Source organism: Ochotona curzoniae, unplaced genomic scaffold (genome assembly GCF_017591425.1).
Source record: "Ochotona curzoniae isolate NIBS_2020 unplaced genomic scaffold, NIBS_Ocur_1.0 scaffold_3223, whole genome shotgun sequence".
In the NCBI taxonomy this organism is placed as follows: Eukaryota; Metazoa; Chordata; class Mammalia; order Lagomorpha; family Ochotonidae; genus Ochotona; species Ochotona curzoniae.
Window position 1 is genome coordinate 14,255,455 of NW_024467108.1, and position 15,065 is coordinate 14,270,519.

General features: G+C 37.5%; 2 protein-coding genes across 3 annotated transcripts in view; both read left to right on the plus strand.

Annotated features, from left to right (window-relative positions):
• The window catches only part of TMEM135 (transmembrane protein 135), a 203,989-nt gene that overhangs the window by 78,722 nt on the left and 110,202 nt on the right, over positions 1–15,065 (plus strand). The window contains exon 5 of one of the 2 annotated variants that reach the window (XM_040964365.1): positions 13,900–13,965. The exons of the other annotated variant lie outside the window; for it this stretch is intronic. Coding sequence (XP_040820299.1) covers positions 13,900–13,965 — 66 coding nt within the window. The remainder of the gene's footprint in view (positions 1–13,899; positions 13,966–15,065) is intronic. 2 annotated transcript variants of the gene reach the window in all.
• LOC121145488 (40S ribosomal protein S27-like) lies at positions 2,878–3,298 on the plus strand. Its single transcript, XM_040964367.1, has one exon. It carries the CDS (start codon positions 2,878–2,880, stop codon positions 3,130–3,132), a length of 255 nt encoding a protein of 84 aa, XP_040820301.1. The 3' UTR covers positions 3,133–3,298.

Below are 15,065 nucleotides of genomic sequence, written 5' to 3' on the forward strand. Positions count from 1 at the left end.
ACCATCTGTTTATCATTTAAATTCCTGGATACCTTAGCAACCCACATCTCTAAACAGAAGTTACATTCTTTATAACCTTAAAACCACTGCTAAGGACCATTGTCTCCATATGTAATGCATATTTCCTGTATTCTGAGTGAAAACAGATTATGACGTTTATTATGTGCAAAAAGACCTAGTTGGTTTCAGTAACATGAAAGGCCAGCGAATTTTGCTTTCAGCATTTGAAATTGTTGTAATACAGTTAGGGTCATATGCTCCAGAACAATGAAGACAGTTATATGTAAGAGCACCTATTTATCCCGGTCACCTCAGTATTTATTCATTAGCTCTTAGATCTTGCATTCATTCAACATTGGGTATTTCTCAGGTGTAAGTGTTACAGATATAATGGTGAGTGAAATACAGTCTATGATCTATTGAGAATTTAAGCTGAACATGAGAAGTTGTTGAGGGAGAAAAAGATTCAGCTGTGATTCTGAAGTTTCAACTTGGACAAATGGCTTATGAAAATACAAGAACACTCACTTGTAAGTGAAGGTGAGATTGCTGATGTTTGTTTTCTGATTTGCCTGTTTTTAGAGGGTATTTTGAAAAGTTTGTGCAAAAATGCAATAAAAAATAAAAGTTTCAATGCAAAATGTTTGAAATCCAGGCAAATTGAAAGGATCTTAAATAGTCATGAAAATGCATGTTATAAAAAGCTGAATATGGATTTCAAAGTTTTGCATTAAAATACATTGTAGGTTATCTTTTCCTAATTTTTTTTGAATTTGTATTTGAAAGGGAGAGTTAAAGAGAGAAGAGACAATGAAAGAAATCTGTTGCTTCATTCCCCACATGGCTGCGATGGCTGAGCTGATCCTAAGTCAGGAATCTGGATATTATTCCAGGTCTTCTATGTGGATGCAGGGACCAAAAGATTTGAACCATCTGCTGCTTTCTCAGGCCATTAGCAAGGAACTGAATAAGAAGTGGTGCAGTTGGGACTCAAACTGGTGTCCATATGGGATGCTGGCACCATAGATGGAAGCTTAGCCTACTGTACCACAGTATTGCTCCCTTTCCTCCCCCACGCCTTGAAGACTTTTAAACGCCACTATAAGAGAGTGTGTATATATATATACACACACACTTGGATTTATACAGAGAAGGAGAAACAGAGAGAAAGATCTTCTATCTGCTGGTTCACTCCCAAAGTGGCTGTGACGACCAGAGCTGAGACAATTCAAAACAGGAGCCAGGAGGCTCTTCCTGGTCTTCCAAAAGGATGCAGGATCCCAAGGTTTTGGGCCTTGCTCTACTGCTTTCCCAGGTAACAAGCAGGGAGCTGGAGGGGAAATGGAGCAGCTGGGACATGAACTGGCACCCATATGCAATCCTGGTACATGCAAAGCAACGATTAAGCCACTGAGCCATCATGCTGGTCCAAATACATATTTTTCTTAACTACTAAGCTAAATATGTATTAGAGCAGTGGTTGTTAATTTGTGATGTATGAAAACATTTGCATTAAATGTAGAGTATTCCTAACTATTCTTCATGGACTCTGAGTTTGTGGCATGCAAACTTTATTGTGTCTCTCCTGGATTACCCATTTGTTGCATTTATTATTGACTTTAGTAGTTTGGGCTGATTTTCTCCTGCTTTGGTCATGTTTCACCTATGGTCCCAATTTAAGTGAATTTAAGAAAATAATCTGATTTTTTAAAAAGATTTATTTTTATTGGAAAGATAGATTTAAAAGAGAAGGAGCAATAGAGAGAGGGATCTTGGATGAACTGGTTTATCCCAAAATGGCAAGAGCTGAGGCATTCTGAAATCAGCAGCCAGGAGCTTCTTCTGGGTCTTCCATGTAGGTGCAAGGAAAAGGGCTTGAGCTAGCCTCTGCTACTTTCCAGGCGCTTGAGCTGGGAGCTGCATTGGTAGAACAGCTGGAATTTCAGCAGTGGCTATATGGGATGCCAGTGCTTTAGAGGAAGCTTAACGCACTAAGCCATGTTGCTGGTCCCAAAAGTTATATAAACTTAAGGTGAGATCTAAAGCATATCAATTTATGTTGAAAGCATATAAATGTGCTTTCTGAAAATGTTCCCACAGTGACTGTGCTGTTTAGTGTTGCGACAGGCGATATATGAGAGTTTTAGTAGTTCCGTGTTCACATCATCACCTGGGATGGTTACTCTTTTTTGCTTTTAGCCATTCTAGGGCATGTATAACAGTTTCTCACTTTTATTTCTCATTTTCATAAAATGCTAATGATGTTGAGCATCTTTTTATTTATTTACACATTGTATATATGTATATATATTTTTTTATCATGTAGTGTATACATGATGTTTCAAAAGTTGCAGGAAATGGAATTAAGAGGTAAGTCAGAGAAAAACCATTGTTAACCTGCTGATTCACTCCCAAAATGGCCACAGTGTTGAGAGGTGGGCTGGTCTAAGACCAGGAATCAGGAGCTTCTAACGGTTCTCTCAAATCAGTTCAGGGTCCCAAGGATACCTAAACTATTTTCTGCTGGTTCCCAGACACATCAGCAGGGTGCTGGATTGCAAGTGTAGCTGGCACTCAAACTGGAATCATATAGGATGCTGGCTGTGCATGGGGGTAGCCTCACCTACTGTAGCACAATTGTGGCTCCATGTGTATATATTTTTTGTCGAAGTATGTTTCAAAAGTGTTGCTCATTTAATTTTTTTGGGGGGGTTAGTAGGAGTTATTTATATATTCTAAATGTGAGTAGTTAAGTGCGTTTTTTTGGTTTTTTTTTTTTTTTGCTCTTGAGTTTATAGATTGCTTTTTAAAATTCTATTCAGGTTTTCAAAAAAATTCTGTCTTAAATCATCTGTGCCAGACTTGTGGGCCACTGACATGCCTCTGGCCAGAGATTTGCTACACCCCTCCTTGGAGGAGGAAAAGAAGAAGCATAAAAAGAAGCGGCTGGTTCAGAGTCCAAACTCTTACTTTATGGATGAAAAATGTCCAGGTTGCTACAAGATCACCACGGTGTTTAGCCCTGCCCAGACGGTGGTTCTCCGTGTGGGCTGCTCCACTGTGCTGTGCCAGCCCTCAGGAGGGAAGACCCGGCTCACAGAAGGCTGTTCCCTTAGAAGAAAGCACCACTAGCAACCCATGCAAATTCCTGGATTTGTGTTTTCTCACGGAAAGCCTTATCATAAGTTCAGATATTCTAGTCAATCTAGTAAGACAATGTAATTTTGTTTGACTTTATAAGGTATTCAAGTTATCCCCTATTTTGATGTTAGTTTTTCAATCAAGTTTTGATTATGGGCAAAAAAAAAAAAATTCTCTTAGCATTTCTGAAGGAACAAAACACTTAAGGTTTGATTGGACACATTTTATCCATGAATTAATTACTTGATACTGCCAAGCAAATCACTTGAAAGTGTAATGATTAAAAATGACAACAGTTTAAAAAAGGCATAGTGTTTATATTATATCAACTTGCAGTGTGAGAATTAGAGGTGGAAAGCTGGGACACCAACTGGCGCCTATATGGGATACCAGCACCACAGACAGAGGCTTAAGCCATCATGCCCTGATACTGGCTCCAGCTATTCTTTTGTTGTAATTTGAAAGACATTAAATAAAAAGATGGGTATGGTGGTATGCCAGTAATACTTTATTTATAAAATCTAGTGACAAACTGATTTTGACCCATAAATCCTTGCTTTTCTTTTTTTTTTTAAGATTTATTTATTTATTGGAAAGTCAGATATACAGAGAGGAGGAGAGACAGAGAGGAAGAGCTTATGTCCGATGATTCACTCCCCAAGTGAGCGCAACAGCCAGTGCTATGTTGATCCAAAGCCAGGATCCAGGAACTTCCTCCAGGTATCCCAAATGGGGTGCCGGGTCCCAAAGCTTTGGGCCGTCCTCAACTGCTTTCCCAGGCAACAAGCAGGGAACTGGAGGGAAAGTGAAGCTGCCGGGATTAGAACCAGCACCCATATGGGATCCCAGTGAGTTCAAGGCGAGGACTTTAGCTGCTAGGCCACGGCGCCAGGCCCAAGTCTTGCTTTTCTGATCTCTCTTAAGGAAAAACATTGATTTTACAGTGCATGTTTGGCAATGCGAATTGGTGTTTTTCATGATCAGGAATTGCCTAAGCATCAGTTTTTCATTTGTGATGAAGAAAGTTTTACTGTCAACTTTTTATTTTGAAATAAATGTTGGGACTTGATCATGTGAGCATAATACTTCACTAAATACAACTTGCATGTATATGTATTTTCTGTTTACTTTCAAGATTATTTTTCTTTATATTCAAGTTTTGAAATTTTGGGGTATGTTTTTTAGCTTCCAGTGTTTGCTGAACTTCTTGAATGTTGAAATATATGACTCTCACCAAGTGCAGCAAATGTATAGTCATTATTTCTTCAGACATTTTATTTTTGCTAATTTGTTTTCTTCTTTTTCTGGATAGCTAATAATGTGAGCAAATACTCTATCTTACAATGTCTCCTACTAGTCTCTATGATCAGTTTACTTGTTTCAATATTTGTTCTGGTCACTATAGTGTAGAATGTATACTTCCTCTTAAAAAAACCTGCATATACTTCGAAAGTATTGTTAAAAAAACCCAGTAATTTCATTTTTTAACAATACTTTCGAAGTATATTCTTGTCTGTTTGAATGGGAAGGCTGTGAGCTCTTGAATCCTTAAAATTTGTTTTTTAAAAAGTTTGTTTATTGTTACACATTTGAAAGACAGAACAACCAGAATGGGGATTTTGAGGGAAGGGGGGAGAGAGAGAGAGAGACTGATTTTCTGTCCACTGGTTCACTACTCAGCTGTCCACAGTAGCCAGGTCTAGGCCAGGCTGAAGCCCGGAGCCTGGAGCTCCATTTGGGTATCCTACATGTTGATGAGAGTCTCAAGTGCTGGAGAAGCTATCTGCTGCCTTGCAGGGTGTGCCATTAGCAAGCTGCTGGGATGGACAGATGTGAAACTTGACCCTAGGCACTTGGGATGCTTGCTGTCCTGGGATGGATGATTTCTATTGATCTATCTTAGAACTCACTGCTCCTTTTCCATCTCCATTTTGCTAATTAGCCCATCCATTGAATTTTAACATTTGAAATGCTTTTTGATCCTCACATTTCCATTTTTGAAAAATTTCTATTTCTTGGCTGAAAAGCTTTTATTAAATGTAAGTATGTTTACTTTATCCCATGGAACACACTTTTAATTGATGCTTTAAAGGCTTTTCCTGATCATTTCAGTGTCAAATAATTATTTTCTCAGAAATGATCAAGCTTCATTATTTGCCGAGTGAGTACTTTGGTTTTTTTTTTTTTTTAAAGATTTATTTTTATTATTTTTTCATTGGAAAGGCGGATATACAGAGAGGAGAGACAGAGAGGAAGATCTTCCGTCCGATGATTCACTCCCCAAGTGAGCGCAAAGGGCCGATACTATGCAGATCCGAAGCCAGGAGCCTCTTCCGGGTCTCCCATGAGGGTGCAGGTTCCCAAAGCTTTTGGGCCATCCTCGACTGCTTTCCCAGGCCACAGGCAGGGAGCTGGAAGGGAAGCGGGGCTGCCGGGATTAGAACCGGCGCCCATATGGGATCCGGGTCGTGCTAGGCGAGGACCTTTAACCACTTGCGCCACCGTGCCGGGCCCAGAATACTTTGGTTTTAATTGTAGATATTTTGAACATGTTTTTGTCTAATTTACTGAAGTTTTTTTGTAGTAAAGAGTCACCTGATTAGGTTCAGACAATGAGTTCTCTCTCATCTTCAGTGGACAATACTTCCAGTGTCAGTTCTGAGTTTCCTGTGATACTTTGAATGTATTTCACGTATACATGTCACTCATATTCCTAGGTGATGGTTTTAGTTGAAGTTTTGCTGCAAGTCTATTGCTTTGTCGGTTAGGTATGTCTTTGGGTATACCATTTAGGAGTGAGTACTCTTCCTGTGCCAGCTCAATGGTAAATTTAATTAGATGGTCTGTTACTAGCACTTCTTTCCTGAAGTTATCCCTGTGGATAGCTAGTTATCCCTGTGGATACCCTATGTAGCTCTTAGGGTTCTTTCTCCTGATCTTCTGTTCAGACAATTTCTTTTGGATTTTGAGTTCTTGCCTTGCTGTCACAGCTGGAGTTACTGAAGGAAAGCATATCTGTAGGACAATGTGGCTGGAGAAAGTTAAAAAAAAATTAGGAATTTTTCCCCCCTGTTTTGGCTACAGAGGATCCTTTTTCAACCCTTTTGTTAGAAAACAAGATTGTTTTTCCATTTTTAACTGGTTTCACTGCTGATGTTTCATCTTGTAAGTAGGACTTTCTCTTGGGAGCAGAGTTAGGAAAAAATAAGAAGCCCAAACCCCCAATAACAAGGAATTCATTCGCTCCACATTGTCTGGCTTCTTTGGACCACTCATCCCTATTTTCTGGCTAGAATGCTAAAATTTCTCTCTGAAGTGTTTCTTGTGGTACAGCTGCTGCAGCCTAGGGCCTGGAGTTATGAATACGAATTAGGAAGCTAGGAAAGGGCTAGCTAGCTTGTAGGCAGCTGCCTGGAGAAAAGTTTTAGAGTGGTTTTAACTAGACCAAGATTTTAGTGTTATGCTAATAAATTTGTGTATTTTTGAGGACACTTAATGTTCAGTTTTGCCATTTTGTTGTATTTTATATTTTGTATCACCATAGAGAAGAAAAGCAAATTTTCTTTTAAAAGGTATCAGTATTAATATTGTTTTTTCTTCTGTGGTCTGGATTAACAACTGGAGAGTGAGGTTTTATATGTGATTTTTGAAAACTTGATGAATAATCTTCTTGAAGTATGTGTTCTGTTTATTCTAATTGCCCTGTTAAGAATTTCAGTATAAGTGGTTATGTTGCCTAATGTAGCGGTTCTGTTGGGTTGTTGAAACAGTTAAATCTTAGTTGCCAGTGCTCTCTGCTGCCATTATAAAGGCAGATTTGGAGTTTTCTGTTTTTCCTTCAGATATTAATGCTAATAGAATATCATTTATGGTGCATTTGCAAGGTTCTTTCAGTTTACATTTCATATTTATCATTACTTGTGAATCAGGAAACTCAAAGACATGAAGCACTTGTCTAAGGTCACAATGCTTGCAAATGATGAGGCTACAGTTTGAACTAGGTGGATTGTTACTACAACCAGATCTCTTCAGTCTATAGGATTATTGACTGTAAAAGGTGCTGTCAATATGCAACTGAATGTCATGTTTTGTATTTGAAAAAGTATAAGTAGTGTTTCCTAAAATGTCTGTTCATTTCAAGAAATGGCACCTTAAACTAGACCATGAATTCAATGTTTTACATTCAATTAGGCTATTTAAGGAGACTTTTCACATAGGTTAATACCTGCAGTGACTGCTTTAGGCAGGTTAACATTCTGCTTTCTCTTTATTTTTATTATTACTAAATAGTATATACTACTTCCCTCTTTTTCTGTAGTTTTGCTTTCTGCTATTTCACTTATAGTCAAATTTGATCTGGAAATATCAAAGATAAATTTCATAAATAATTCCTTTCTAAGTTTTGAATGACATGATGCCTTAAGTGATGACGTCTCTGGCTGGTCTGTTATGGATGTTTTTTGGCATGTTTACCCTGTACATGCCATTTGTTCAGTAACTGTCTCAGTTACCAAATCAACTACTGTAGTAATGCAGTGTTAATGCTAAAATAACCCTGTGTAGTGGCCTAGTATCATAACATGTTGCCCATGATACTCACCTTAGTCTCATCATACAGGTCCTGGAAAGAGTGAATGTAGTTTAGTAAGACATTTTGAGAGAAACAACAATTACAGATTATTCTTAAAATTTTGTTTCATTATTGTTATGATCTTTAGTAGACTTGAGCATAGATATGTACATAGAAAAAAATTGTATATACTATATATTTAGTAGTATTCTTGGTTTTAGATAACTGTTGGAGGTCTTGGAGCATACTATACATAGGCATGTTAGGAGTTAAAAAATAAAGAAAAAATCACCCAGAAATGACTATTATTATCGTGTGTGTGTGTGTGTGTGTGTGTGTGTGTGTGTGTGTGTGTGTGTGTGTGAATCCTCCTGGATCATTCTGATTTGTGCATCGTTCCTCCCCCAAACAGCTCCAACACAAGATTTTACATTTATTACATTTGGTTTTATGTTTTATTCTCCCATTATAAGATTTGTTTACTTGTGAGATAGATAGATAGATAGATAGATAGATAGATAGATAGATAGATAGATCAATCTTCCATCTGAGGTTCCACTCCACAAAAGGCAGCAAAGATTGGAGCTGGACCAGACCGAAGCTGAGAGCCAAAAGCTTCCTCTGGGTCTCCCATGCAGGTGCAGCGTCCTCAGACTTTTGGCCATATTCTGCTGCTTTCCCAGGGCACAAGCAGGGAACTGGATGGGAATTAGAGCAGCCAGAACTTGAGCATGAGGTATGCCAGGACTGCAGGGACACTGGTTCTGATTCTGTGTCTTTTAAACTTCTTTTATCTAATATTGTTCTTAAAGGCAATCTCCTGATAATAGGTTTATAAACAAGGACCTGTGAACATTCCACTCTTTCCACTGAAGTAGAAAATACTGAATGAATGCTTTCACCGTTAATCATCTTGGATATAATACAGACATCTTAGGAGTTGCAACATTTCAATTAGGAATTCACTGTTGGTAAATTTACAGATGCTGAGAGTTAGTCCTGTGTCCCATTATTTTTAACACTTGTTAGTACTTGTTTAGGTACAAGTAAATTAAAAGATCTCTTTGGTAGACATCAAAAGAAAGTTTCACACTCCAGTGCTTTCCTATGGAAACAAAGGAAGCTTAACTACATGGAAGGATCCCTGTGAGACTGAGGAATCTTTAAACATGTTAGTGGGAAGAGCTGATGAAAGTGAACCAATTTGGGTGGAAACAAAAGATCGAGTTAAGTGTTAGTCTATTGAAGAAAATAACAAAAAGAAGCAATTTTAAGATTACCTCAGGTTTTTGAGACATGAGGAAGAAAGAAATGTCATGTGGTTTTGAGGAATTGCTTCATATTTTATGCCAAGGAGTTTTTGTCTGTGCCTTTCTCCTTTACTTCCTCAAGCATGTGCAGTAACTAGGCTGAGCTACATGACTATAGTTATAGGACACAACGCCGAATTTAGTAAGATTTAGTAGGAAGCAGGATGGTGGAAATGTAATGTTTATGTGTGTGTGAGACCAAGAATTGAATAAATGCGAGTAAATCGTGATTGACATTTTATCCTTCAATAAAAATTTATGTAGTCTTTTCAGCATCTAGCTTAAATGATTTAGTAAAAATCTGTCATAGAAAATTTTTGAATTTACAGTTTGTGACTATATGAATAACCTCTTCCTAATGACTCATCTCTCAGTGAATTGATTGCAGTTATGATAATGCTCTGTAATATTCAGGAAGTTCATTGTTTTGTCCTAAAAGCTTTTATATTTTGTAATTTAGCAGTTAGATATCAAGCCACCATCCTCCAGCTTGTGTGTGTGTGTGTGTGTGTGTGTGTGTGTGTGTGTACACACGTGCTTATGTGTTTCTTCCGGTAATGTTGCTCTCTTCTATTTTTTTTTTAGAATTTTTTTGTTTGAATTCATTGAAGAGTTCTTCAATTTTACCTAGAATTCTTTTACTAAAATTTATAGCTTTTTTGTTATGATTTCTGAGCTGCTTCAGTTCTCCAAAATATTCCTTTTCTTGTGATACCTTATTGTTTAATGGCTCTAGTATCATGTGTGTACGTATTTTTGCATTTTGACCTGCTCTTTTGTTACTTTAAATTTCTTTTTTTGTTGTTTATTTTCTCTGTCTTTTGTCTTAAAAGCATTCCTTAAGTATTCAATGGTTGTTGCTTTTTAAAATTATTATTACCAAAGTAAAATTATTGGAGTAGTGTTTACTCTGCTGGTTGTGACACTGGTCTTAACTTTCTTATAATGGTGAAGTTGCTATGGGAGATAAGACTTTCTTAATTGGAGAAGTTAAAACATAGAAAAGTTAAAACAACCCCTCAATTTAAGAAATCTCTTGTTTTTTAGTTCATATACTAATTACTTTTTTAAAATGTTTGAATAATTTGTTTGAGAGGTAGCAATAGAGATGGGGAAGAGAGAGAGAGAGAAGAAATGAAAAAGAGAGAGAGATAGAGAAACAAGTGAGTGAGTTGTCTTCATTGCTTGACTCTCTATATGGTTGCAGTAGCTGGTGCTAGGCCAGGCTCTATCCAGGGGGCTAGCACTCCACCTAGATCTCTCCTGACTGAGTGGCAGGGGCCCAACTTGTTGGACCATCATCTGCTGCTTTCCCTGGCGCATTAGCAGGGAGCTGGTTAGAAGAGCAGTAGCCAAGATTCAAACTCACACTTCTCATGGGATACTGCTGTCTTAAGCAGCAGCTTAAGCCTGCTGTGCCATGATAGTAACTAGATTCTAATTGTTAAAAATTTGTTTAAGTAGAGCATCCTTTGAATTATATTTTTGACTAATGAAAATTAGAAGTAAATTCCTCTTAATGACAGGTTAAAAAATACCAGCACATATTGAACCAGTGACTATGCATCCTCTTGCATTTCAACCATACTCATGTAGTCTCTTCCTTTCAGTCCCCTTGGCCATCTTGCACTTAGATATTCCAAGTATAATCCTACTTGCAAGTCTTTGTACTTATTGCCCCATCTGAATAGAAGCTACCTTGCTTCAACTATACTGAAATCTCTCGGAATGTTATTTGACAAGTATTAGGTATAGAGCTGCAATTGTCACTGTCATTATGGTGTGCATTTGGGCTATTCTTTTTGCTTAGTTTTGTGCTTATATTATCCACCCTTAAAGTAATGTGATTACGGAGAATCATGATGGTGGAATAGGATAAGGACACATTTAAACAAATGGAGAATCATTAGCCAAGGTGAAGCAGAAAGCGCACATTCAGAATATAGGAGAGGACAGGCTGATGGCAGAGGTGCATCTGGAGACTGATGTACATGGGATAGCAGTAGAGACAATGGTGTGGTGTTGCAGTGACCAGATTCCCCAGTGGCAGTCAGCATGCAGGGAACTGAGTTCCACTGGCAGTCAGAGCTCCACCAGCAGCCAGGTGGGAAGGGGAATTCACTGGGAGCTCAGCAAATGAACCCAGGCAAAAAAGTGCCCATCCTACTGATTTGCTTGATTGGACCAGGACGAAAGACAGAGTAGTATACCCCAAACAGGTGGTGCAGGAACAAGGTGGATTTCACAGCCCAGACTCTAACAGAGTCAAACCAGGCAACATTTTGTGTAGGAAATTGGGCGCTGTGGGATGGGACTTCAGATGCACTGACTAGGAGCAAACTTACTCTACTACTTCATGGCATCCTACACATTCCACCCAAAATCTGGGTAGCCCTTAGACTAAAAGCCAATGGACCCAGAATTCTACCACTGGCACATCAGGTGCCATTTTGTACAGTGTGGCAAAGTCTATGAGACTTCAGGGACAACAGTGAGCTGCGCATGTGCTGGACCAATTGCACTGGTCCCACAAGGATAAGAATACCGAATTTGGCATCCTAAGGGTCAAAATAGGTCTGGGAGACTCTCAGACCTAATGGCCAGCAGGTTCCAGCAAGATCAGCACCACCAGCAACCTACTGATTTAGGATACCTGTTGTCTCCCCAGTCCTGGGAACTTCCTGACCCAGAAGTGGACCGTGATGCAGCCACAACACAGGATCACAGGAAGTGAAGAGTGTTGAGCCAGGAGCTGGGGCTACGGAGACTAACATAAAAATCTAACACAAGAATTCAGACTTGAAAGTTACGAGAGTGAGTGGCACAGGTGACTGCAAGCAAAGAACTGAGTGCCAAACACAATCAGTAAAATCAGTCTGCTAACCAGAAGTACAATGACAAAAAAGCAAAGCAAAGCAGAGGCACAATGAATATTATTGAAGACTACCCCGCAGAGATGCATAAGACTTGGCCAACCTCACAGTTATCTGAGGAGGACATCAAGGAAATGGGGGATGCAGAATTCTGAAAACTCCTTATAAAGCTTCTTATCAATAAGAAGCACATACAGAAATTCAAGGAATTTAAGGAATATTTAAGGATTATTAAAGAAAATGTCACACAGGCAAATGCAACACATTTTTATTAATTATATACATTGAGTTATTTACTGATAAATTTGTTCATTTTAGTTTTTCCCTGGATGTAAACTCCTAAAAAAGACTTTGTCTTATTTACTTTCTTTCTAATCCATTCCTCTTTAACTTAAGTATTGCTGAATAAGTTCTGCATCATTAAATTATTTCCTTTTCTTTCTGTTTGGCATACTCTTGTAAAATATGTAGTTTTTTTTTTTTTCCAGCATCTGTTCTTTGTATAGACCAGTCTAATAGAAAAATAGTGTTTTTTACTAAACCTTTAGTTTTGTGGCAATTATAAGGAGGTAAAACACTGGAAATATCCGTAACTTTTTTTTTATTGTGGTAAAATAATATAAAATTTACCATGTTAGCAATTTTAATCATTGGTGTCAGTACATTGATGTTGCACGCCTCCACCACCGTCCATTTTCATAGCCTTTCATTGTCCTAAACTGAACCCACTAAGTGGCTACTTCCTATTTCTCTGTTTCTCTGCTCCTGGTGACTATCATTCTTTTTTCTAGCTGAGTTTGGTTATCTAGATAGATCATGTAAGCAAGCCATTTAGTATTTGCCATTTGTTTGCTGATTTAGTTCACTTAATAAAATGTATTCAGGATTCCTACTCATTGTAGCATGGACTAAAATTTCAGCATTTTAAATGTCTGAGTACTATTTCTATTTATATACCATGTATCTGTGGATCTGTTGATTGCCTATGAGCACTTGGGTTGGTTTCACCTTTTGGCTATTGTAAATAGTTATACTATTGTATTATAACTATGCAAAACTCTCTGAGTTTTTTTGTTTGTTTGTGTTTTGTTTTTGTTTGTGTTTTACAATTTTGGTAGATATATATTCAAAAGTAGGATTCTTGAATCATATAGTAATTTTATGGTTGTAGACTTCTGGTAATCAGGAGGTGTTTTGAATCAGAAAATGTGAGTCACCCAACTTGATTATTTTTTCAAAACTGCTATTCGATATCTCTGTATGTGGGTTATTTTTTTCTGCCCAAAATGTCGTTGAGCTTTTTACTAAAACTGCCTTGAATCTATAGAGTGCCGGTGGTACTGGTATCTTGATAAAGCTTCCAAGTCATGAGTATGGGTTGTTTTGAGTTTACTTAAGTCTTCTTTAATTTCTAGCAGCAATGGTTTGTTGTTTTCAGTGTCTATGTCTTTTACTTCCTTATTTAGGTTTTCCAAGAATTTCACTTTTTTGTGATATTGTAAATGGAATTGTTTTCTTAAATTTCTCCTCTTTTTTTTTTAACTATATGTTACTTTTTCTGATTGTTCTTTGTCAATATATATAACTGTTTTGGGTGTTATTTAATACATCAGTGTAAAACAAGTGATTTGAAGTGACTTCAAGTGGAAGCTAAAACTCTAAATCCTGGATTTCAATATATTTGTTTTAAATCAAATGCATGTTTAATCTTATCTAAGTGAAGTAACTTGAAACTATAGACTGGAAGTATCCCAGGATATTAAAATAGCCTTCTGGAATAATTCATTTTGAGCTCTTGCTAGGATTAAAAGATTGTAAAAAAAAAAATTGGGGATAATTTAGAACTTCTACCACTTATTGTGTGTTACTGAATATGTTGTTAGTATTGTAATAGTATTGGATGTAACATGCATAATAGTGTTGGATGTTTGTTTATTTTTGAGTTGGGAAATCTAATTGACTTCAGATTGTACATGATGCATTTTTCTTTTTTTTTTATTTGCAGGCTACGGAAACACTATTTAGAATGGGTGTGGCAAGAGGAACCATCACTTCATTAAGAAATGGAGAAGTAAGATGAAAAATTTTATGTAATTATTAGTTGAAAACTCATAATTCACAACTTTATAAAATATGTGATGTGTATAATGTTAATTGTTACTGTCATATGAATCAATTTTAGTTCATAGTCATATTTGAACCATATTTCAGGTTGAAAATAGGCGAAGTTTTAAAATCTCTGTTTATTTTTTTTCTTTTTAGATCTTTGATTAAATACAAATAGCATTTTATTAAAGACATCTACTAATATATAGCTTTGTTTAAGATTTATCTTTTTTTGAAAGCCAGTGTTACAAAAGGAGGAAAGACTCACAAAGGAGAGGTGAGAAAGAGGGAGATCTTGCATTGGTTGGATCACTATCCCCACCTATGATCCCCTCCTGCTTTGGTCACAGTGGCTGCTGCTGGGCTGGTCTGAAACCGGAAGCCAGCAACGTCTTATAGGCCCTTCCATGTAGGTGCAGAGGCCAGTGCTGCAAGTGGAGGCTTATGCCTTTTATGAGTTTAGCTTGCTACTCCACAACACCAGCTTCAATACATTTGTAGTTTGAGGCAAAAATAATCTTCTTCCTTTTCTTGGTATTTTGTGACACATAGAACTTATTTCTTTATCACAGACAGAGGGAAATAAAGACATTTGTTCTTGCTATGGAGGTTCATTGTGATGTAGACTCTAGGGGTGGGTATTGTTAAGTAGCCAGTGAAGTTGCTCCTTAGATGATGCCTGCATCCTGTCTTGAGAGACCTAGTTCAAGTGGTGCTTGATTTAAGTCCTGCTATTCTGCTCTGATCTAGCTTCCTGCTAATGTGCATCTTGGGAGGCAGCAGATGACAGTCCAAGTACTTGGGTTCCTCTCCCCACCACTCATGTGGGAAACTTGGATGTTCCAAGCTCCTGGCTTTGTCCAGCCCAGCCCTGCTTGCTGTGGGCATTTGGGAAGTGTACATGTAGGTAGAAGATTCTCTCTCTTTCAGTGTTTCAAGTAAATTAAAATAGATAAGCTTTAAATACAATAAATGTGCTATATATGATTAACATATTAAGGTTAACAAAATATTTTTGTAGCTAATATAGTATAGAGTAGGGCTCATCTTGTGGCAATTTTGGCA

What these genes read in the sequence shown, in the direction of transcription:
- LOC121145488 (XM_040964367.1), top strand. Translation starts at nt 2,878, where the DNA reads ATGCCTCTGGCCAGAGATTTGCTACACCCCTCCTTGGAGGAGGAAAAG.